At 35.4% G+C, this 24,821-nt stretch overlaps 1 protein-coding gene across 11 annotated transcripts in view; it reads left to right on the plus strand.

Moving 5' to 3' along the window:
- The window catches only part of DMD (dystrophin), a 1,187,916-nt gene that overhangs the window by 497,995 nt on the left and 665,100 nt on the right, over positions 1-24,821 (plus strand). For 10 of the 11 annotated variants that reach the window (XM_071568723.1, XM_071569521.1, XM_071566241.1 and 7 more), the window contains 5 exons: positions 1,497-1,619; positions 3,065-3,202; positions 5,062-5,214; positions 6,144-6,326; positions 20,224-20,418. In XM_071568723.1, coding sequence (XP_071424824.1) covers positions 1,497-1,619; positions 3,065-3,202; positions 5,062-5,214; positions 6,144-6,326; positions 20,224-20,418 — 792 coding nt within the window. The remainder of the gene's footprint in view (positions 1-1,496; positions 1,620-3,064; positions 3,203-5,061; positions 5,215-6,143; positions 6,327-20,223; positions 20,419-24,821) is intronic. The other variant, XM_071572041.1, reaches the window with a different exon arrangement.

Genomic DNA, 24,821 nt, shown 5'->3' on the forward strand with positions numbered 1-24,821 from the left:
CCACCCCAGCAGTGTCCCACTCCCATAACAAACTTACTAACAGAATTACCAAACAGAAACACAACAGTTCAACACCACATGTAAACACACTCAGTAACCCAAAAGAAAAGCAACAGGACAAATATAGCAGCTTCCCATTAACACGTAAACACCCAGTGAGCTATAACAGATTATAAATAGTAATGCATAGTAAAATAGAGTAGGAATTTGATTGTTTACCCCTGCAATGTCAGTGGAATGGGGGAGACAGGGTAGCTCATGGGTTGCCCTCCCAGAGGTGGAAGTTTTCCCCCAGTTTTTGCTTTTACTCTGTTTCTTTTTATAGTTTTTTTTTTCTTCAGGTGGTTTCATGTGACTATAGTCAGAATGTGCTGGGGGGTGATACAGATGCCTGAGGGGGGTGGGCTCCTTGAGTCTGCAGGGTGCCACAGGGTAGGGCAAAGCAAGGCCATGCTAATTTAATAACATTCCATTCTTTGGTAACACCCATCACTTATCAGCATCCCTCCGGGGGGCTGAGACATTTCCCTCAACTCATTAAGGGCCAACACCCCACACAGGCTATAACTAAAATTTCCTCAATTGGTTGTAGTAGGGTTTTTTTCATCAGAAAGGATATTGAGGTGCTGGAGCGGGTTCAGAGAAGAGCAACAAGGCTGGAGAAGGGACTGGAGCACAAGTGCTATGGGGAGAGGCTGAGGGAGCTGGGGGTGTTCAGCCTGGAGAAGAGGAGGCTCAGAGGTGACCTCAGCACTGTCTAGAACTACCTGAAGGGAAGTTATAGCCAGGTGGGGGTTGGTCTCTTCTCCCAGGCACTCAGCAATAGGACAAGGGGGCACGATGGGCTCAAGCTCTGCCAGGGGAAATTGAAGTTGGAGAGCAGAAAAAAATTTTTTACAGAGAGAGTAATCAGGCACTGGAATGGGCTGCCCAGAGAGGGGGTGGATTCACCATCCCTGGAGATTTTTAAACACAGATTGGCCGTGGCACTGAGTGCCATGATCTGGTAAATGGACTGGAGTTGGACCAAGGGTTGGACTCGATGATCTTGGAGGTCTTTTCCAACCCAATCAATTCTATGATTCTATGATTCTAATGTATTACCTGTTGCTGTATGAATAATTTCTGACAAACCAAACTTAACCAAGCAGTGTGAACATTTTTTATTTTTTTAGAAAAATTCTTATATTACCCTGTTTATTCACAGATTTTGTTACACAGAAATGGGAGATTTTCCTTTTTTTCTCCTCTTTTATTTTCACTCACCATAAAAATATTTTGTTTACTTGCATGGAAATTCTCCATAAATACCTATCTGTACTGGTTTCTTTGGGTACTTTGAGTTGCATGGTGTAGGTATTTTTCAGTGTGGTGGAAAATTTACCATTTTTTTTTCGCAGTAGGAGGAAGAACAGATATCACTTTTCATTTTTGTTTCTAATAAACGAGTAAGTGTGTGCTTTAAATAAATAATCTTTATATTTCTCCCACTTTAGCCCTTCATTCCTTTGAAGGAATTGGAGCAATTTGACTTCGATATACAAAAAATGCTCGAACCACTGGAGGCTGAAATTCAGCAGGGAGTGAATCTGAAAGAGGAGGACTTCAATAAAGATATGGTAATTTGGGTGAAATGGAAGTCTGAGCAAAGTAGGCAGGGAGATGAAAAAACCTGAGTGGAAATTAGAAACCCATATTTGTGTTAGGATCTTTAGATATAACTTGGGCAAAATTTTACTATGCCAATATATTATAAAATCAAAATTCCCAAATTAGTATTAACTAAAATTTTTAGAGCTAACTTAATTTTTACAATTTTTTGACCTTTGTGAGAACACTGAGGAGATCAGGAATATTATCTATAGGTCCTATACTTGCACCAGCAGTATTACATAATAGGGAATGACTATTGCAATCTCTGTAGCATTAGGAAGACCAAAGAAAGTCAGAATGATGTATCTAAGTGGGTAATACAGTAAAATACATTCCCTAAAAATAAATGCTCATTAAAGAAGTACCACTTGCCAATTTTTCTTAACCAATCTTCTTAAAGAATTCAATGTAATTAGTTTTTGTGCTGTCCTAAGCTTTATTACTCATGTTTACTTATTGAAAGTAGTAAAACAATTTATGCGTATTAGGGGGGAAAAAAAGAGAAAAAAGGAGTAAAATACTATTGTTCTTTGCTACTATTGCCTTTGTGGTATGTTTTCTCCAGAGTGATTTTCAGAGGGATGACATTTCTTGGCTGGGCAATAATGGAGATTCGTCTTTGGAATCCGCTCTTCATAAGTCCTCAGCAAGATCAAAAATATATTCATGTACAACCAATGTAAAGATTCAGCATTATTTTGCTTTTAAGGAATCCCTCAAGGGTGTCTATTTTATATCAGTGCTGGAAGGGTTCTTTACAGGACTTTTTTCTTTGATGCTGGAAAAATAAAATGTAAGGCAGTATGTACTGCAGTGTTAAATTCTAAGTGGATCAAGTTTGATGGGACCATTTCTGCTCCTTGAGCATGTTTGGTTGCCTTTCTTTACATCAAGTGTTCAGTGTAGTTCTAGACACTCCCAGAAGCTGTGTTACCAATTCAGCTGCAGCATAAAAAGTGCTTAGGGATACAATTTTCCCTGCTAGAATAGCTGGTTTGCAAGGTGGAAACATGAATGGTCAGGAATTACTTGGTCTCCCAGCATACTGGCAATTTCAATCCCTACTGACAGTGATTTGGAAGACTTTAGATTTATCTATTCTTTGTGTTTTAAAGTAGAATGTATTTTACCCTTTGGCTTTTAATGTTTTCATCCTGTTATCCTGGATGTTGCATAAAATCTAATATATGTCTGCAGTTCTCAGTGTTGTCTTACTTCTGTCCCTCAAGTGGCTACAGATATTGTAGGAAGCAAGTGTAAGTTACTCAGTCTTCAATACAGAAGTGCAAGCAGCTGTTACATGATCCCTTTAGCAGAGGAAGGGTATTTGATGTCTGTGTCTCCTAGTACTTGAGTAATAATTAGTTTAAAAATACACATTTTGCTGGTTTTTGTTTTTTTTTTAAATCAGAGTGAAGAGGATGAGAGCACAGTGAAAGAATTACTGCAAAGGGGCGACAAGCTTCAAAAGGGAGTCACAGATGAGAGAAAACGTGAGGAAATAAAGACAAAACAACAGCTGTTGAGGACTAAACATAATGCTCTCAAGGTACAGGAGCTACAATTATAAGCACATGATACTAAAACAATTTTTTTTCTTAATTTCAGGGAGTTAAATGAGTTTTTTAAATGAGTCTTCAATACTATTTAGAGAGGAGTAATTTAAAACTTTTTGGCTATAGATATATTTTCTTATTCAGTTCTCTTAATTCCTTGCAAAAGATGTGTTACAATCTACAGATTAAGAAGTATTGTCTTGTCCTCAGTGTTACAACAGTCTGATTGCCAATTGGACAACGATGATTCCTTTTCTAATATATTATGTGTGTTTTATATTTCTCCAACAGCAGTGAAGATCTTAGAATGAGTTATCACAAAGTTATAGTCTCAACTGCACAACGTACTTTTGCCCATGGATAAGTTGGTTTCTCCTTTGGTAAAATGTTTACACACTAATTCTTTAGTTAGAAGAGTGGCTCCAGCCTGTCTGGAACAGGGCAGTGGTATTACCAAAGAGGCTGAAAATCAAAATCCTGGAGGTGTAACTGTAGCATATTGTTCCTATAAACATGCACGGTGAGACCTATTTGGGCCAGCTAATAGTGGCAATTGGAAGTGCTGTCCTTCCATGGAAAAATAAAAGTGAGGAGAGACAGAATCTTACAGTTGGAGAGTCACCTTGGTCTCCTGCCTGGAGCTATAGCTCTGGATAATATAGAGGAATTTTTCTCTCATCAGCAAGCAGAATTTCTCTTTGCTTTGATAATTTTGATTAAGTTTTCCTTATTTTTGGGGAACATGGCATGTTTACATTTCATTTTTACTTACTTTTAAGTAGCCTCTTTCCTTTCCTGTGGATTTCATTCTATTTCTTCCAATTTTGCATATCTGTGTGAATTCAGGAGAAGGATAACTGGAACATACTCTTGTTTTGTCCATATTTAAAAGAACCTAGAAATGGATTAGGTGTATCTTTAACTGTTCAAAGCTTCATGGAAGCAATTCATAAACTGTGTGTTGGAGAAACAAGAACAGTATTTCTAGCCCTTTGCTATTGACCAGATCCTTGATGGCTGTTTTTATGGAAGACAGTGAGAGATTTTCCTTTGGGTGACTCAGTTTAGGTATTCACACTTGCCAAATAAAATTCAACAATTGTTAAGGCAAATTCATCTGAGCATTTTTTATACAAAATGTGCCAGTAATTTTTAAATTCACATTTTATTAAGAACTTACAGTAATTGCAATATTGTCTTTAATTCTCTGGGAACAAAGTTAAGCAGCTGAAGCAAATGTGTATTTAATAAAATTTATAGGGGAAAAAACCCCAAGCATTCTTTACCTGCCTGCCAAAGAGAAGTTTTAATACTTTATAAAGTGGAGTTATAAGTACAAGACATTTTTTATATACATGGTATTTAATTTAGAAAAAGAAAACCTGTCTTTGCAGACATTTCTGCATTGCAACGGTTTTCATTTGAACAGCCAGTTTTTATGCAGGCCAGAAATTCACAGGAGACTCAAAATACAGAAGCCCCACTTTTGACTAGATACTAAGTGGGCTGTGTTTCCATCTGTCCAGTAAGTATTCTGAGCCGTTGTGTTTTATATTAAATATTGACATTTATGTAAGAGTCTTAATTTCTCTGAATATAGGTGACTGTCTCAGTGGTTTACTCTACATGTGAATGAAACTGGATTAGGTAACCTCCTTTAAAACAAACAAACAAAAATAATGTTAGACTAATGAAAATATGTTCAATGTCTCATATACTTGCTTTAAATATCAACATTTAATTAAAAATATAGTGGCCTTGTACACTTTGTTCCCCTGCAGTGTGCACAAACGCCGACTCCTATTTTATAATCCTTTAATTGATATTCTAATAATGTCTGCACTGTGAACAGGACTTGAGATCTCAAAGAAGAAAAAAGGCTTTAGAGATTTCTCATCAATGGTATCAGTACAAGAGGCAGGCTGATGACCTAATGACATGGCTGGATGACATTGAGAAAAAGTTAGCCGGTCTCCCAGACCAGAAAGATGAGCAGAAGCTAAAGGTAATGTTGGTTTGAGTTGGCAATGGTAGATCTCTCTGACTGATAGTTTATCATTCAACAGGCAGCAAATGCAACAAACAGTAATATAGATATAGAAAATTAGCAGTTCTGTTCTTATTCCTATTTATAGTAAAACACGCCCTAATTATCTGTGTCCAAACTGACATTTCTTTGTTGTGCTATATTTTGTACTTGTTTGTTATGCACAATGTTATACAAATAATTTGAAACACAGTAAATATAATGTTTTGTCAATAATACGGGAAGTGTGCAATGTATTAAGAAGCATCAAATGTTTTCTAGTAACAATTGTAATTGATTTTATGTATCTTTGTTCCAGATGAACAAATGACTTACCGATATATGGATGGCCTCTATCTCATGTTAGCACATTCATTTTCATCAGAACATACTCATATGTCACTGTCAAACTCTATAGATTTATTTACATACTGTCAAAGGTTTTCCTGGTTTATTTTACATCGTCTTTCTTTGCTTCATTCTCTGTTGAGTTTCCCACAGAGTAAAATAGGATTTTGCTAATATAGTAAAGATTCTAGTGATATATTTGTAAGCTGTTCAAACACTATTTGTCCTGAATATGCTGACCCTTATTGAGAAAATAATTTCTCCAATTGCCCATCTCAGTGTACTAGCAAGATTCTGAGCATGGAAACTGTTGGCCTTTGCTCACAGTTTCAGAGTATTAATACCAGCAGTAGGATCTCTACAGCCCATCTCCAGGGAGGTTCTTCGATTTCAGTTATCTTTGTTTTGTTCAAATGTAAAATAAGTTATGAAATAGCTGTAAATTTTACTTGTAACAATAAAATGGAAATGGATTTTCTGACAGAAGTATTTTGCTAATTTTCAGTTGATTGATCTAGTTAGCTAACTGTCCTGGGCCCTGTATTGGTTTTGCTCACCAGGAGATTGGTGGAGAGTTGGAGAAGAAGAAGGAAGATCTGCATGCGGTGCACAGGCAGGCTGAACGCCTGTCTAAGGATGGGGCTGCCAAAGCAGTGGAGCCAACCCTGACACAGCTCAGCAAGCGCTGGCAAGAGTTTGAGAGCAAATTTGCTCAGTTTCGAAGACTCAACTATGCACAAATTGTGAGTTGTTACTCGCAAACCCGTGTGTTTGCAACTGCTACTACTAACAGCATCCTACTAACAGTGAGAGCTTCAGGGTCAGTGTCAACTCTTCAGATATTAATAAGGAAAACCCTATTGGCTGCAAGTGGGGGAATCTTTATAGACTCTAATACAGTAGTGCTCTGCTGTGGTCTTAAAATTGCCCTTAAGTTAAATCAGTCAATTACAACAAACTCAGCAATGAAAAATTTGTGTTTATTTCTGTTGCCTCATTATTTTTCCATAACATTTATCAGTTTAAAAACACTAGTTTGCCATGCATCTATTTTGTTCACTGAACATGTAAAACCCAAAAATTGTCTTTTCCAAACTACCCATCCCATGCCAATTTTAATTGTTTTTTTTATTTGTTCATAACGTGTTATACTCACTTTAGGAAGTGACATGAAAAATTCTTATGACACTATATATACTTGGCCTCTTCTTCAAATGCTTGAATTCTCAAAGAAGTTTTTTGTCAGAAAGTGTACCTTGAAATTTGACAGGATGAAAACATAATTTTATGAACCATCTTCATGTCTTCTAATTTTTGTTAGTTGTGTCCTTCTTACTTGTTTAAACACGCTGCAATAACTGAATAAATAAAAGAGAGATAAACTGTCACTATTCTAGATTCATGATCAAAATACATAGTCAGTGTTATGCATTTAGAAGGTTACCAGAGGCTGCTTTTGCACTTGCATGGCAGTTTTTCCCTGCCATTCCTACTGCTCTGTTCATTGTCTTTTGGGCTTTTATGAAAGAAGACAAAACTTGCTTTTAAGGAGGTCGTTGCTTTATGTGCTCTTCTGTAATGTGAAAGTCCTAGTGTGTAAAGGGTATTTCACCAAAATACAATTTTATTTCTTTATTTTTAAATGCACATAGATTGCAGAGGGAACATGCTGACAGGTTAATGAAAATTTAAATACATGAAGTGGGGTTTTTTTTGTTGTTTTTTTTTTTTAATTGATATATGGCAAAGTACTTTTTAAAAAATGGAAAAAGTCCCAAAAATCAGCATTATGGATAACCTTTTGATAAATATAGTCCTCTATATAGTGTATTATATTCTGTATTTTTAACTTTTTTAATATTAAATTAAAAAATGTATCTGTAAAACTAATACTTTGGAAAGTTATGCAGTTAATGGAAACAATCAGAGAAACATTAACTTTGGTTTGTATGTTATTAAATCTTGTTCCATCTGATTACACTATTCAGATTACTATGGTTTATATTAAACTAAATGGATGTAATCAGTTGCAAATTGTTTATATTGATATGGAGCTAGAGCAAGCTTCACTTTGTCTTGTAAATGAGTTGGCTTTTCTTTAAATGAATATATTTGCTCCTTTGATAAGCAAGTCAGAGATCAGACTGTGCATGCAGTTTATATTAAAACATGTTGCTGTCACTGTGCTTTTTATGTCACCTACCACCTACCACGACAGGGGATGAATGTAGCCATTATAAAATTTTACTGGCAGATTAATAAAATTTATATTACCATATGTAAGGTAGATATATTGGCACCTTTTTTTTAATTCCTCAGAGGAATACACTCATCAACTTTTTAAACTCATGTAACCATTACATGTGTTTATATTGTTAAAATATATAAGTTTTATACTCTATTTATAACCTTGTAAGGCCAAGTTTTTAAATATTCTCAAATATTCAAAGCAAGAAGGCTACTTGTTATCCAGGGAATAAGGTCACCCAATGAAATTTATGTGCACACAGGACAAGTACTGTATCCTTCTCATTTCTCATGAAAAGTGTCTTGCTCTGTCAGCACTGACTAAGGTGATATTCCAATGAAGTATTTTAGAAGTTACACAGAAGTTACTGAGCCTGGAGAGTGGCAGTGTATTTTCATGACTAAAAGCAGAGTGACAAGTGCAACTGCCTCATTATTGACAGTGCTTTGACTTTGCTGAATCAGTGACACAGTGGGAATTTCAGGAGGGGTTTTCTTGGGTTTTGTTGGTTTTTTTTTAAACCTACCTACCTCACAGGGATGTTGTGAGGGCTCATTGTTTGTGCAAGACTTTAAAATACAAAAGAAAAATGAAAATTCAAACTATTCACTTGAACACATGCATATCCCAGCAAAAATATCTTTCACAGAGATTTTCTATGTCAACCAGCAACTGAATAAAACCATACAATAAAAACACAACATTGATTTTTTTCTTTTAATCAAAAGAAATAGAGAAATGCTGCATTTTTTATTTATAATTTATGATGTACTCAATAGCAGAGTTATTATAAATCAATGAGATTTTAGTTGTACTGTATATCTTGCAATTCATGTTTCATTGAATAAAAATAGTCAGACTGCACTGAACAAAACCTTTAATTATGTTGCTTAATGGCAGATTTGCATTTCTTACCTTTGTTGGGGATAATATATTTTTGATATCAGAGTGTGAAATTAGAATTATCATTCTCCCATGGATTTTACTTTTCCCCAGTATTTGATGGGAAGACCTGTCAGAAGGATGTAGAAACCATGACCTTATAAGAATTTCTTCTCTCTGTCCTGGTAGATTATTGTAAAATTGTGATTGTCTCACAAGTAAGTAGCAGTAAATATCCAACAACTAATTGAAAATATATATGGGTGTATATTTATGAGAAGGAATTTTCTGTCACCACTTTTGCTGATAGAATGCAATGTGGTTGTATTACCTTAAACACTTCATGTTCTGTTTAATGACATTTTTGAGACATTAATCAATTTAGTGTAGTGGTCCTTGATGTGCAAATTGTAAGAGAGTAACATGACATTCTACAGGGAAAAAGGTGGGTTTATTGCCTTCACAGACTAAACATGGTACACAAATACATAAATGCAACTTCACAAAACCTAAAGGGACTCTGAGTGGGGAGAAAATTGGAGTTCTTGTTGTCTTGCAAGTTTCTTTTCTCACACAGTGTCTTTATTCATGTGTGGCAGAATAAACAGTAGGCAGAAATTTCAGATTTTCAGTCAGACAGATTTACAATTTCTGTGCTAAGAGAAGTAGGTGTTTGTTCTACTCCATTTCTGCTGAAAATTTCTGTTTGAAATCAGTTGGTAGTAACTTCACTTGTGAAATCTGAATAACTTACTAAAGAGTGGAATATTTTACTGTATTTTTTTAAAATTCATGGTTAACCACTAAATCCCTGTGAAAGTAATGAAAGTTTAAGATACTTTTCAAAAAAACAAACCATTAAAGTGAATATCAATTTAAAAAAAAAAAAAGGCAAACAAAACCCCCCAGTAAAAACTATAACATTAGTAAGGCACATTTATTTCTAAAATTTCTCTTCAGGATCTGAAATCATTAAGCAGTCAGTATTTTCAGATTTTTCAGTTCTCTCTGCCACAGTGTAATCCTAAAGCTTCCAGTTACTGTTTCTCAGCAACATTTTACACCACTCTTCTGGGGTGTTGAAAATAGTTTTCTTGCACAGAGAGATCTGCTGGATTCAGACAGTTTAATTCAAGGCAGGATCAAAATCAGTCATTAAAGTGCTGATTACATTTAACTCAATTAGCTTTACTTAATGTCTGTTTTATGGAATGTTTTCCCCCTATCCTTTTATCTTATCAATCCATGAGCGTGTTTATGTCATGGCTCAGTTCAGATTTCCCTGAGCTGACTGAAATGACTCTGAGTGCAGAGTACTAAAGGCCTTTATCCTGAGAAAACCTTTTACAGGTGCAGAACCTGCCCTGTAAATTCTTCCTTCCTATGTCCTTTCACCATATTCTATGGAGCTGTTCAACATTCTTTCTGCTGCAACACATGGTGGTCTTTCAAGTTGCCTCTCTGGGCTGAACTGTGTGTGCTGTAAGGAGCAAGCCAGAGTATTTTTAGGACAACAGAATTGCTTCCAATCTGTCAAAATTATGTATCTGTTGATGGAGATACAAGCAAAATAAGTCATTTCAGTAATCTTACTACACAGAAACATTTTATTTAAATTTATGGTCATTTTGTTACTGAAATATTTGGGCCATACAGAGAGAAATATTCACATTGATCAAATGATAAACACCAGAAGAAACTGTCTTTTTCATACCAACTAGACTTTGGGTTGAACAAGAAGGAATAAGGAAAATAGTTATACAAAACATGCATTTCTGTTCATAAGGTAAGTGATTTAGTCTGAGCAGTTCAATAGTTACCTGGGATAAAGTACCAGCACTCTTAGTACTGACTGTGAACTGAAATAAGCTTCATTTTTTCCAAATAAAAGACATTATTCTGTTTAAGATTCTGTAAAGCATTCACAAATTCTAAATGCCTGTCTTCTAAACTGGATGATCATTTCGGGTGAGAGAGATGGGATCAACTTCTGGAACCAGATTAGACTAATCAAGTTTACATAAGAAATTCAGTAGTCTGTTTAAGTTTAGTGTTTTTTAAGGTCATCTTGCAGTTTTTAGTTAATATTTCCATGTTGAGCTCTATTTAGTTAATTTAATAAAATGTAAACTTTTTAAACTGTAAAACATGTTTATATATAATTTTTTTCTAAAATATTAATCAGAATTTTTAAAATAAATCTATCACAGATAAACATAGGACTTGATGTCCTAATTATCTGTTTGAATCAAAATAACATGGATACTTTGGTGGGAATGCACTGCTATTGTTTGCAGTTGCTGTTTTCCACAGTTCTCACAACCAGCAGCACTGGAAAGTGGTTATATTCTCTTATCCTTGCTTAGATGTTTCTTGATTTAAATAAAGGATTAATGGTTGCCAAGAGGAAGGAGCAAACTAATTCTTCATTATTCCTAGAGTCAGTGGGAGAGAGAGAAATAAAGGAGAGAAAAAACATTAGAGAAGCAAAACAAGAAAATACCTACTGGACAAAAGAAAAGAACTGTTGAGTGATGGATTAGTATCTCATTCTCCTGTGAGCTTTGGGTCTCTTAAGAACAGGACAGAGGGGATCCTGTGACACCACTTAACTTTTCTGACATTGATAGTGGCAGCTTTTTAAACAAATAACTTTATACAGCACAACTAAAGACTGGGCTTCTTAACTGTGATCTGCCAAAAACATGAGGATGAGTGAGAAATTTTTGGAGGGGAATCACAGCTGAATGTTTACACCCATTTTCTAGCATCCATCAACCTGGAAATGTCTTTATATTAGAAAGTATATCTCAAACAGTGTAATTGTATTGAAAATACTTAATTTTTTTGTTTGATTTAAGACAAAAAAGGTACGGGAAAGATGGGACAATATCCACTAAAACTGGATATTGTATTTCATGTACCCCCAAAAGAACTGGTTTTATAGATGCATTTTAGAATGCACTTTACCTTCTCTTTCTAAAATGGATGCATGCAGTGTAAATCCCATGTTGTGGATGACAGAAGTTTACAGAAAAGGGTTTTCTCTGCTATTTTTCAGTATTTGTTATTAACTTTAGTGAAGTAATCTAAATTACATCCTCAGGTTCGAAAGTGAAACTCGACATCTTTGCCTCATCACATGGCAATGAAAACTATTGCTGCAACATGAACCAAAGCAAGTTTAAAACGTGGCTTTAAATCCTATGAGGTGGTTTTACAAAGGTAGTCCTTGCCATACCACAGGCTTTTCTTACTCTTCTCTGAATGGCTGAGATGGAAACAAGGCCAACAGGCTTTGGTTGAAGAGTCATGTGCAACAGGGCACTCTGTTTTCTGCCCTTTTTTGTTTTCTGACAAAACTGAGTGTCATCCTAGTATAACATTTTCTTCCTTATAATTACCCAGTTATTTGGAAAACAAGACAGCTAATTACCATCTTAATTTCTCTGATATATTATATGATGGTTTATTAACATAATAAATTACATGGTGGGGATTTTGGTGTCAAAAATTACTTGGCTACACTGCATCAAATATTAAGGGAAAAGACCTGCTGCAGAGTGATCTGGCCCTGAGTGACAGAATCTTTTGCAGAGATGATGCTCATCTCTTGTCTACAGTTCAGAATGTCAACATCACTCATAGGGTTGTTCTTTGTTTGGTGGTTGGTTGTTTGGTTGGGTTTTTTATTTTGTTTTTTTCATAGATGCATCTGAGTATACACGTAAATGTGCAAAAGGAAGTTGATTTATAGATATATAATGTGATGGCTAAATATCTGTGTGCACTGACAGCAATTTCATTCACATTAAAACCCCCCAAATCTATTCCTTGAAGCAACAAAATTAGCCTGAGTGATGAAACCTGCCATTATTATGTATGATTGTATCTTTATAAATGTAGATTAAAGATGGCAAAAAAAATTAGATAATCCTTTTAACATTTCTGAAAGGTGTCAGAGTTGAAGGTTAGGTCCTTCCACTTAGAAGCTGTTACCATTAATCACAAATGTGGTACTTCAATATTATTTTCAATTTATTTTCTAAATTATCTCAACATCTCTAACAGATGCAGTTTGCATAAATTCCTAGAAAGCTATAATCACAAATCAGCAAAATGGGTTAGTCATTTTAGATATCAGGGTACTGTGTCCTAACATATTTGAGCTCTATTTAATGAGTTCTTGATGATCAATCAGTAAAGTTACACATAATATTGTTCAAGACAGCCCCAAAGCTTCACATGCAAATGCTGTCTAAGGTTCTGGTACTTCTGCACTCTTAATAAATCAGCCATTGGATAAGTTGGCCTTGACCAAAGTCTATTCTACAGAAGACTAACTTCCAGCACATTATGTAGAAGATTGTTCTCCTGCTATTTCTTATCACTGTCCAAGAAACACAATGTTGAAATTCTCTTTTGTGGAGAAAATAATTTGAAATTCCATCCGTTCTTTTGAGGATTTCTTGCTGTATGGCTGAAATTTTCTGAAGTGTCAACTAGATAATTCCTGAAGTAGGAGGTGTATAATGTCAGTTTGTATTTTTTTCAGCTGTGAAAAAGTACAAGAAATGGCTGCCTTCTCTGTGGGTTTATATATTTTATAGTTAGCATATAAAAACTTTTAAATATGTTTTGGCTACTGGAAAGTAACATACATAAATCAATTAGAAAATGATTTTCCAGTTAAACCCTTTTAAAATTCTAAATAACATTTTAAAATACCTGTTGAGAACCAGCCTAGGATGTGGATCTTGCAATGTATTCTGGATTTTATTTCCCCAAATGTAATGTGAGCACCTAAGTATTTACTTATTTACTGATTGCTAGTACTGATAATGGCTCTCTCTTTTGACTCACTCGTAGTTAAAGGAGTTAAAGGCTTATCTACCCCCAAAATGCTACTGACTGTGCATGGTAAAGACTCATTAGGAATAGTCATTAATGAACTTAATAATTCCTGTGTTACAAATACCTGTTTGTGGTGAAATGACAGACATACAGATTTCTTTGTCAGTTTTGCTCTACTGCAATTGCTGGGATTGACATGTGCCATCTTTATCAGAAGTACTACAGACATATGCATCATTTATTGCAAAACAAGAGACACTTCCTAAATCCCAGTAGTTACAATTAGTCAATAATGCCATAAAGCTAATTGATTTGTTTTTCTTACAGACATGGTAACTTTGCAGATGTGACATAAGATACACAGTGCTCTATTTTTTTATTTTTTATTTTATTTTCTGAAAAAAATAATACTTAAATCACATATATGAGAGTCTTATGTCCCAGTCTCATCATAGTTCTTTTTCTCTTTGATTGCAAGTAAATACCAGTGGAAATTGTCAGGTTAAAAGTTAGCAGCAGAACTGATAGAATTTTCAGTTCATCTTATTCTTGTATTTCTGTGAATGTTAGCAGGTCTTTAGTAAGGAGAGATGGATACATTTTCAGATCAGCTGCAGTTCAATGTGCAGCAGAGCCTCAGCCTGAGGAAAGTCCATAGCTGGAGACAATTATCTAAGCCAGAACCCAACAAACACATTGTTAAACAACTGAAAAAATATGTGCCAAAGGTGTTCATTTTACCACTTGCCTGAGTGTATTTGACATTGTGGAGATCTCTAAATGCACGAGGGTGTGAGGATACAAACAATTGGCTGCAGCACCAAAACTCTTTGTCACAGGGTTTAAACCATACATTTGCTGCCTGTGGCAAGAAGAGAAAAAGGAACCAAAGTCAGCAGTCTGGATGCTCTGGATGTAATGTTTTAAATTACTGGCTAGAGCTTTTGTCTGTATCTTTCTTTCTCCCCCCTACCCCCAGCCCCCCATCTCAATGTGAAAATAACACACCCATTGGAGTGTGACAGGACTGTCTGAGGTTTGGGGGGATGTCCCATAATTTAATCCTTTGCAGAAAGGGAACACACCTTTTCTTATGGAGAAAACTGCATTTCAGTCAAGTTCTAAAGGTGATAAATAAAACAATATAAGTGGGAGTCATTTCAGGCTGGTTGATGCCTGATAATTGATAGTTTTCAAAATCAAAGCCTGCAATTTTCTGTTGCTATTCTTAGAATCTAAAGTGTACTGCAATGTTTTCTAATTTATACTATTATTAGGGATAGCTTCATTTTAACTGGCATTATTTAATTTCATGTATGGATCCAATAGATTGATTTTGTCATGGGATAAGAACTGTTAAAGCAGCATTTCTCAGCCAGTAAGGCATGCCTTAGCACTGAAGTGTTCTGAAGACATAAGGCACTCTTTGTCCAAGAAGAATGCTGAAAATAGTCATGTGTATTTTTACATTTTCTATTTTTTATGAGTCACTAATCAAACCAGATACAAGCACTAAACTATAAGGTTTAAGTGTTGCAATGTGCAGGATTTTGTTGACTGCAACCATACAGGAGTGGAAAACTCATATACATGTGAGAATGTTTACATTCTTACTTGAAAATATTATTTTTTTTCCAATACTTGAAATAGATTTTATTGATGCCAAGTGCCTTTTATGGCCTTGGTTTTGTGGAACTAAATATGGAATTTATAAATTTTTAATCCTGTATTGAGGATCTAGGTCTTTCTGTACTTGAAAGAGATGCTTCTTTTTGTACTAATAGATTATATTTTTTGTGGTTGACTAGTTGACTAAGGCTGTCCAATCACATTTTGGAAATCCCATATTAGCAGTATAATTCTGATCTTCTTTCTAAATATATATACACAATTAAGGTATGCTGGCAACACGCAAGAGAGAATATATTTTTCTAAATGTTGGCTGGCAGCACTCACAGTTGGCATAGGAACAGATGCATAAAATCTTTATAAACATATACTTGAAAGTGGCTTTATTGATCTCTGACAGCATTTCATCATCCTTTTGTGTCTTTAATTCTTTATTTGATATAGTGATGGGTAAACATGGGCAACCAAGTACCACGTGGCTCACAGTTTGCTGTAGAAAGCAACTGTTCCAAGGTTTACTGGGCTGTCAGGTGTCACTGCCTTTGTCCAGGTGTCTGCTGCATTCTTCTATGTGCAGCACACCTGGGTATATTCCTCAAAGACCACTGACTTTTTACACTTTCCTATATCTTGCAGCTCCTTGTAAAGAATACTTTCTTAAGGGTTTTTTCACTTCAGGAGGAGGCACATTTGTTTCTCACATTTGAACTTCTCCCCAGGATGCTGCCTGGAGCAGTGCTGACCTGGTGCAGAGGGCTCTGCTCCTCCCACGGATGCTGGTTGGGTGAAGTTATTGGGTCTAAAGCACAGACAGTGAGGTCTCCATGAGCTGGGAGTTCTATTGGAAGGGACCTAGAATGAAACAATTGTCAAGATGTTACACAAAAAACTTGGAGACTTTCTGGGTGTAAATTCTCGAACAGCCAAAGTGATGTTGGGATTATTCCCTCTGCAGAAAGAGGAAAGGGAAGTGGATATACTGAGATTGGGGAAATGTGCTTCAACACTGAGTTTCCCACTGTTGAAAGGGAATTAACAGGATTGTCCAAGCCTAGTTAGCTCTGATCCCACCAGCTAATACTGTGCTAGATGTAGGAAATAATGATCACAGCTGTTTCTTTGGAAAAGATGCATGAATTTGTGGGCAAAACACGAATTATTCCTGTACTGCTTTTTGGTTGGGTTTGTGTTGTTCTTTGTTTATTGTTTGGGGGTTTTTTTGGCCTTTGGTTATTTGACTTCTCTGTAAGGGCAAGTTCATGAATTTCATGAGTTTTTTGCACTGGTAGGACATGATAGCTATTCATAAACTCAGTGCAGGTAGAGTCATGTTTATGGAAAGATCTTGGCCCTTACTTAAAAATATAAGATGATGGGGAAGAAAATTTAACTTACTGTTCTAGAGATGATAATGCTTGGTGAAAAGCAGTGCATGAAATGTTAAACTTTACCTTAGATAAGTTGTTTTGTTTCAGAGACTATTAATGATTTGCACATTAGTATATCACTGAAAATGAAGGAAAAATAATATCTCTAAAGAGTATTTTACAGAAAGGGCTATTTTCAAAATGGCCATTCACCCCAACATTTGCCAGTCACTCTCAAAAACTTATTTGCATTATATATTTTTAAATATTATTTTGTTTTAGACATTTTTAAGTAACTCTCTAATGCATTCTGCCACTTTATCAGATTCAACTTTTAACTATTTTTAAATGGTTACATAAAACTTTCATTTCCATTTTCTTATTTCTTTTTAATGCTTATAAAATCTTAACCTGCCATCATTCTTATGAACAATTTTGACATTAGCAATTACATATATATATTTTTACTGAATTAATAGTATTTTTAACAATAGTGCCTCCCAACTGCTACCATCTCCTTTTGTAAGTTTTTTTGCATTACAGTCCTAGGATGTGATTCAGGTTCAGCTTTGCATTTCCAGTAAGAATGCTTGTGCAGAATATAGGGAGGGACTCAGCCTGTTGTATGTTCTATCATAAGGCAATTCCAGAAAATGTAGGGACTAGCTAAAAATGTTCTTTGCTGATTAAAATTGTCAGTTCTGGATCTGCCTGCCCTCGTTTCCTTAGTGCAAGATGCCAACTTCTGCTTTGGCTTCTGTGTTGCAACTGTCAATGAAGAAAAGAAACACCTGTGACCTGTTGAAAACCCTATTAAAGTCAAAGATACTTAATAATTGGTTTCTCAACTGGCATCAAATTTTCAATTCCTTTATTCTGTTATTCAAAAACTAATTAATTTTGACTGTGACTATTTCTTTAGAATGTGGTAATAAATAATGTAGTGAAACATGAGGGCAACTACTTTTAAATATCAATTTATTATCTATCTATCTATCTATCTGTCTGTCTGTCTGTCTATGTATCTATCTGTCTAACTGGTCCTGCTTTACAGTTTCTCTAAACAGTAGAAACAATGCTAAAACTATACGAGTAATTATCCAGATGTGAGAAATAGGAGTGTAAAGTTTCATGTGAAGGCAGTGCTTGAGATACCCAATTTTGCCACTATATATAATTAAGCGCAATCTGCGAGAAGTCCTCACACATCAGATTTCTGACTGACTTTTTTGTAGCTTCAGGAATTGTTTTGATCAAGAAGGCAGAGGTTTTATTTTATGTACACATGTATACATGCATGTGTACATATGGGTCCATGCATAGCTATTAGCCTAAATTTGGGCTGAAAAAATAGACAATCTAATAGAACTAGAGAAACTAATCATACCTTGTATGCCACTTTACATATTCATGTGACCTCTTTTTGAGTGAATACCCTTGCACACATAGAATCATAGAATGGATTGGGTTGGAAAAGACCTCCGAGATCATCGAGTCCAACCCTTGGTCCAACTCCAGTCCCTTTACCAGATCATGGCACTCAGTGCCACGTCCAATCTGTGTTTAAAAATCTCCAGGGATGGTGAATCCACCACCTCTCTGGGCAGCCCATTCCAATCCCTGAGCACTCTCTCTGGAAAGAATTTTTTTCTGATCTCCAACTTAAATTTCCCCTGGCAGAGCTTGAGCCCATCGTGCCCCCTTGTCCTATTGCTGAGTGCCTGGGAGAAGAGACCAGCCCCCACCTGGCTAGAACTTCCCTTCAGGCAGTTCCAGACAGTGCTGAGGTCACCTCTGAGCCTCCTCTTCTCCAGGCTGAACACCCCCACGTTACCGCGGTTCGAAATACTGTCTTCTAATAAATTGATAGTTAAAATATTCTTTAGGTGGGTCTGAAGTTCTTTACTACATGTAGAAGTGTCACGGTGTAGTCTTGAGAAATTAAAATACGTTGTTGCTCAAGGGCCTCAGTAGCCTGTTGAGATTCTCCCATGTTCTAATCAACTGGGGTAGGTTTTCCCTTAGGTTTACTGAAATAAGCTGTTATTTTTGCAGAGCATGGGATTCTTGAAACATATGGGGGGCAAACACAATTATTTTAAGCAATTTATTTTAAATAAGAAAAACCATAGCAGTGATATGTTAATTGGAGAGGGTTCAGTGTTGGCAGGTATACTGAGAAGTGTCATTTAGTGAGAAAAATGTAAGCAAAGCAATTAAATTTGCATAAGAACAGCAGCAGAATAACACAAGTCTACAGATAACTTTATAGGCTTTATATGTGATGTGCATGCCTATTCTAGAGTGTGTGTATGCATGTTTTAAGATTCTAAATAAAATGAAGAACCAGATGACTCAGCTCGGTAGCTGAAGAGAGAAATAAGTCATGAATCGAAATGAGGCATCTCGCTGAGGTTGTGTGTGCTTGTAGTTGCTTTATTTTGCATACTGTGTAGCCAAATAATGATATTGTTTTCTTCAGGACCCTTGATCCATTGTCTTTATCACATATGGCTCTAAAATCCATGATCATGAGTTAGGAAGAAGCATCTAAATAATACAATTTTTGAAAATCTGCCAGCAATTACTTTTAAAAGTTCTTTTAGGTGCTCAATAAGTAAAGGTTTACATTTTTGAGATGACAGGCATCAAACACAACAGTCCTACACTAGGAATCCTCTGTGCTGTGACAGCAAACATGTTTACGGAACCACAAATAATTGATATCTTAAATTTTTGCCTTTTCTATTGGGCATGCAGGTGACCCAGTATTTGGAGTTTAGTTAAAAGGAGCAAACACAGATCTCCCTGATCCAGAGATCCCTTTTGGTATTACTTTTTTATCTATGATCCATTAACATGTCAAAGCAGAAATACAGAGAATTTACATAAACTGCTATTTTTTTGTCACCTTTTATGTCAGTATTTTTCCAAATACCATAGACAAATGTTTCCTCAGAACCAAAATATCCTGGAATGTCTTTACATTTGGTGTATGCATGTGCTTTCAGAATAGGGTGTCTGTTTCATATTTTTCCAAATTAAAAACAAAACAAAACAAAAAATAAAATCTTAACTTCCTGAATTGGTGTGTTGCTGGAATTTTTCTCAGAAATATGAATGCATTAAAGACCTTTCAAGTCACAGAATTCCAAACTACTTATTAAAGAGAAATATTTTAGTAGAGTGGTGAAGGTGTAGAGCTGACATAGTTTTGTTGTTTTGCAAGTTATTTAAGGAATTGTGCCTATTACACAAATCATTATTTCATTTGACACCTTGAAAGAATTTCATATTTTTGGACCTGGCATGGAATTTCTATAGTGAAGGACAGATTTTTAAACAGGTGTGATGATTTAAAATGGAAGGGCTAACACTAAAAATCTCAGTATCACCATAATCTCAGTATACTCTTGCATTTCCTATCTTAGTTTATTTGGAGAGTAGGAAAAGAAAAGTTTGCACATTTTTGTAAGGATTAATTTCAAACTGACAAGTGGAGTACAAGTGATCTGTGTCAGAAACCTCCAATATTTCCTGCAATTGTCCTTGGAAATTACTTTGGATTGTTTCTGGGTTGTGAACTGGAAGTTGCATTAAGTTATAAGTTTGTGTAGAGTTAAAAACTAAAGGAGGCATTCTGTTGTGTATCTGTACTAGCAAACGGTTCGTGAAGATACAACTTTTGTGATGACTGAAACTGTGACTGTGGAAACCACTCATGTGCCTTCTACATACCCGGCAGAGATCCTTCACCTTCTTCAGGCCTTGTCTGACGTAGAAGAGCGCCTTAATTCTCCTGTTCTGCAGGCTAAGGATTGTGAGGATCTCTTCAAACAAGAAGAGTGTCTCAAGGTAAGACAGAAATATTCTCTTTGCAGAGGTTGGATTTCATATTTTTGGGCTTGTGTATATTGGCAGCCTGCCTTCATTTTCAGACATCTGGTTTACAAATTCTAAACCCCCCTCTGTGGTGTGTGCATATATCAGTGTTTATATGAAGGCCCATTAGTACAAAAGCAAGAACACTGAAGTGATTATTTATTTTTATCTGTTTCACCTGTGTCTGGAGGACAAAAGTGTTAGGGTATCTGCAAAGTACATCCTTGAATGGGAGGGAAAGGATGGAGAGGGACCACCGTATATTTAAAGATAGAGTTTTTATTCAAAGATTTGTTTGTGTGTGGATAATAGGAAAATCTCTTCACCACAATGGTTATTAAGTGTTGGAACAGGCTGCCCAGAGGAATGGCTGAGTTTGCATCCCTAGGGGCATTTAGAAGATGTGGAGAAGTGGCTCTTGAAGACATGGCTCAGTGGTAGACTTGGCATTGCTGGGTCAATGGTTGGACTGAATTTAGATCTTTTCCAAACTAAATGATTTTATTATTCTGTGGTTGATAAGTTAATTACTAAGTAACCCTGTCCACCACACCCCATCTCGGCTGCTTTACTTTAGTGTATGATTTTTTAAATTATTTTTATTGGAACAGGAAGAAAGCCAAGTAAAATTTATCTGCTGTATTCCACTTTAGACCAAAAAAGCTTGAAGTCGTATTGCCTTATTAGCTAAACAGAGAATCCTGTCAAATAGGTAGATAATATAGTGAAGAAAAAGCTAATTCAGTATCATAGTATGACTTTAAATATTACTGTTTGGTTTATTCAATGCTTGCAACAGTGAAATACTTTGAAATTGGTGGAATTTTTCCAACACAGAATTGACATAAGAGAGTAAGATTAAAATTGTAAGCCTAAGTAGATGAATGAGTTGTCATCTTTTGCAGAATAATGTTTGTACGAGGAAAGCCTCGTAAAAAATCATGCTCAAGTGCTGTATATAATTACAGCAATTCCAAATTGTCATCCAGCATGAAGAGAAGACTATTTCCATTTTTCTGTGATTATTTTGGGAAAGGAAAGGTTTTAGAAAAAGTAAATATTAGCCTAAAGAGGCTGGAATTTGCCTACACTCAGCTATAAGAAAGAAACTTAGAGGGAGAATCAGGGCAGTGGCTCTGGCAAGGTTCTCTGGATTTCCTTTTGTAGGAGCACATTTATCTCTTCCTCCACCAGAGGAAATTAATAAAGCCACATCCATATGCTGCTATTAGCTCATGTAAATCCCTTCTCTTTATAATTCTTAAACATTTATAAATCTTAGACATTTGAGGCATCTTTATTGAGACACATGCATGCACACACAAACATTTTTTCTTATTAGGGCTTGAAAACTGGGGTGTTCTCAGTTTCCCAGAAGGACAGTATAGTACGAGTAATGAAGCATAACAGTGAAGTCTTGGATCAAAGGAAACATATAAATGATAATAGGATGATGCAAAATGACAATAGGGTGTTTCTTTTACCATTTCTGATTTGGTACTGGTAGGTTAAAGTCATTCTGAGTGTTGAAGCACACAATGTGCCAGTGTTATTGTGATTTTTCACTCTAAATAATCCCTTGTGTACGAATGCTAATAATGCTAATAATGGCTAATAATGGCTAATGAGCCCCTCCTTGGTCCTTGGTGATGAATCTCCGTTCCCTGATAGATTGGATGGAGAAACAGTGGCCTACCCCAAGCAGTTTACTGACAACTGACCTCCTGTTAGTTCTTAATGCTTTCCATTTGGTCTGGCTTAATCTGATTTATATTCAGAACTAATCTGCTGTTCACCCACACATATTTGGTATTATTGGGGTTGACACCAACTTTAATAATATTGATTATTGAGGTTACAAGTAAGTACTGCCATAGGCTTAATTTAACTGAACTATTAAATTGTTATGAGATGCATTTGTGGGCACAGTTCCATATTCCTCCCAAATAAATCTCTTAGAGCAGGCAAATGGGTCTTGCACATTCCTGGGCTTTTGGAAGAGTATAGTTTTGATCTGAGCCTGCTTAATGAATATTTATTTCCAAGGAAAAGCATCCATCATTGTCATTATCCTGCAGTAAAAACAGAAAAGTAGTGCATAAATTGTTCAGCAGCTGGTTGGGAAAGGTTTGAAATTAAATTGTGGTTGATTTTTTTTTTTCCTGACAAATTTGCATGAATCAAATTACGGAACTGTCACGAATAGCTTTGTGTTTAGAACTGAGCTTTTTAATTTTTTCCACTCTCATTCTGAAAGAATCCATTTTAATTAATCCTTAAAGAGAAAAAATAAGCTTATTTACATGAATTGGGGGTAACAGCATTGAATGTTTTTCTCCAAAGTAAATATGATTGCTCATTATCAAATAGGTCAAATATTGAATGCAAATTAAAAATTGCTAATATTAATTGTCATAGATAATTCAAGCACTGACTTTTTATATCAAAGGCATGTGAAATAGAAAAGTATGATATTTTACAGCATAAATTTGATAGCTTCTAACATTTATTAAATGGCAATGCTTTTATGAGCGTGTTTAGTAAATCTACTGAAACTCAGGCATGTTGTTCTCTTCATTTTAAGCCCTATGGAGTGAAAAGATCAGATAGGAAAACTAAATCTTTTCACTTTACCACATGAAGTCAGCATTGCAATGTTTTCATTGTCCTATCACAAGCTCATTTACGTAACAGGATTTATAGTGCCTCAGGTTTTCTTCATCACTGCACTTACAGTGTTAACAAACCATTTTAAATGTTACAGTTCTGTCAAAGAAGAAATTCAAGTTGTTTTTTGTGGAAAACTGTGGTTCCCAGATCAATGGATTAGTCAATTTGGCCTGATATACTCTCAAAAAAACAACTTTTATTTTAAGCACAAACATTCTGGTACCTTTGTGTGCTACTGATGATATTCACATTGATGGAATTCACAGTCTTTGAGTTACCTCCACAGAAGTAATTGCAACTGCAATGGATTTATTCCATGATCAAATATAGGGAAAAATTGTCTATCATGCCTTGCAATGGATGTTTCAAATATTAAATGAAGGTAAAAATTCCATATATTCAACTTAATCTGCTGATATTGCTCATTCTATGAGAAAGTTTTCCTGTGTACTGATGATGTCATGCAAGCTACTTGACTTCTTCAAGATCTGGATTGTTTAGTGGGAGATGTATTTGCTGATATAAATACATTGATTAACCAGATAATTAAAATTAATACATATTTCTGTTTGCTAACACATAGCAAAAATAAGTCTGCAAAAATTAAGCTGCATACCTGGAGTAATTTGCATTTATAGCTATATGTGGGAAAGCTCTTAGTAGAATTTCACAATAAGAATCACTGTTCTAGTCATACTCCTGCCTATTCATTACTTAATTCTATTAACTTTGAATTCAAAACTTATTTCCAAGCCTACTTCCTTTATGTAATTAATGCTGTAAACCTGTGGTAGGCCCCATACAAATTAGTCTTTCCTTTTTTGTATATTTTCTTTAATATTCTTAATTTTGGCAGGAACATGTAGAACATGATTAACACTTAGCTATAATATTTTTTGATGATGTAATAGTTTTAATATGGAAAGCCATCTGGATCTTTGAGAAACAGGTTTCTTGTATATGTAACTTATTGCATAATCACTCTAACAATTCTTTTTCTATTTCAACTTCTTGTGCATTTCCTGTAGGGTCTTTGTTTAGTTCATTAAAAAAATAGGTTATTGTCTGTTGTTGTTTCTGAAACATAGATATTTTAATGTTCTGATTTCTTTTTCTCTTCTGTTTTTCCTTTATTTGGTAGTTCTTCACTTACTGACATAACAGGTTTTTTTAAGTTTTCTACTGTGTATTATTTCAGAATAGAGGGAGTTACCACATGCATTATACATCCATGATTCTGGCAGCTACTATCCCCATTCAAAATGGTTTATTAAACCACTAATATCCATGCCAGATATTGTAACTCATAATTCTATACAGATTTTAAAATTGTAATTAATTCCTGGAATTTGTCCAGCTATCCATGATAACTAACTGTGCTGTTACTGGTTTTCATGTTAGTGCAAAAAGCGTGGAATATATCAATGAATCTGCAATACATATAATTATAAGGCATTATTCTACAAGTGTTTGGAATGACAAAAAGTGTATATTTAATTTTGCACACTGGAACATGTATTTGGTGTGTGTTAAGTGAAACCACATAACATGAAATGCAGAGTGGTTTTCTGCTGCCACTCAATAAAACTCAATTAACCAAAACTTAGAACTGAGTGTGCTCACATGCACCCTTGTCTTGGTTTGGGATAAGCAACTGCCAACCCCCCAAGCACAGAGAGAAAAGCCTCCCTCCCAACACCAGGGAA

The sequence above is a fragment of the Pithys albifrons genome, chromosome 1 (genome assembly GCF_047495875.1).
Source record: "Pithys albifrons albifrons isolate INPA30051 chromosome 1, PitAlb_v1, whole genome shotgun sequence".
NCBI lineage: Eukaryota > Metazoa > Chordata > Aves > Passeriformes > Thamnophilidae > Pithys > Pithys albifrons.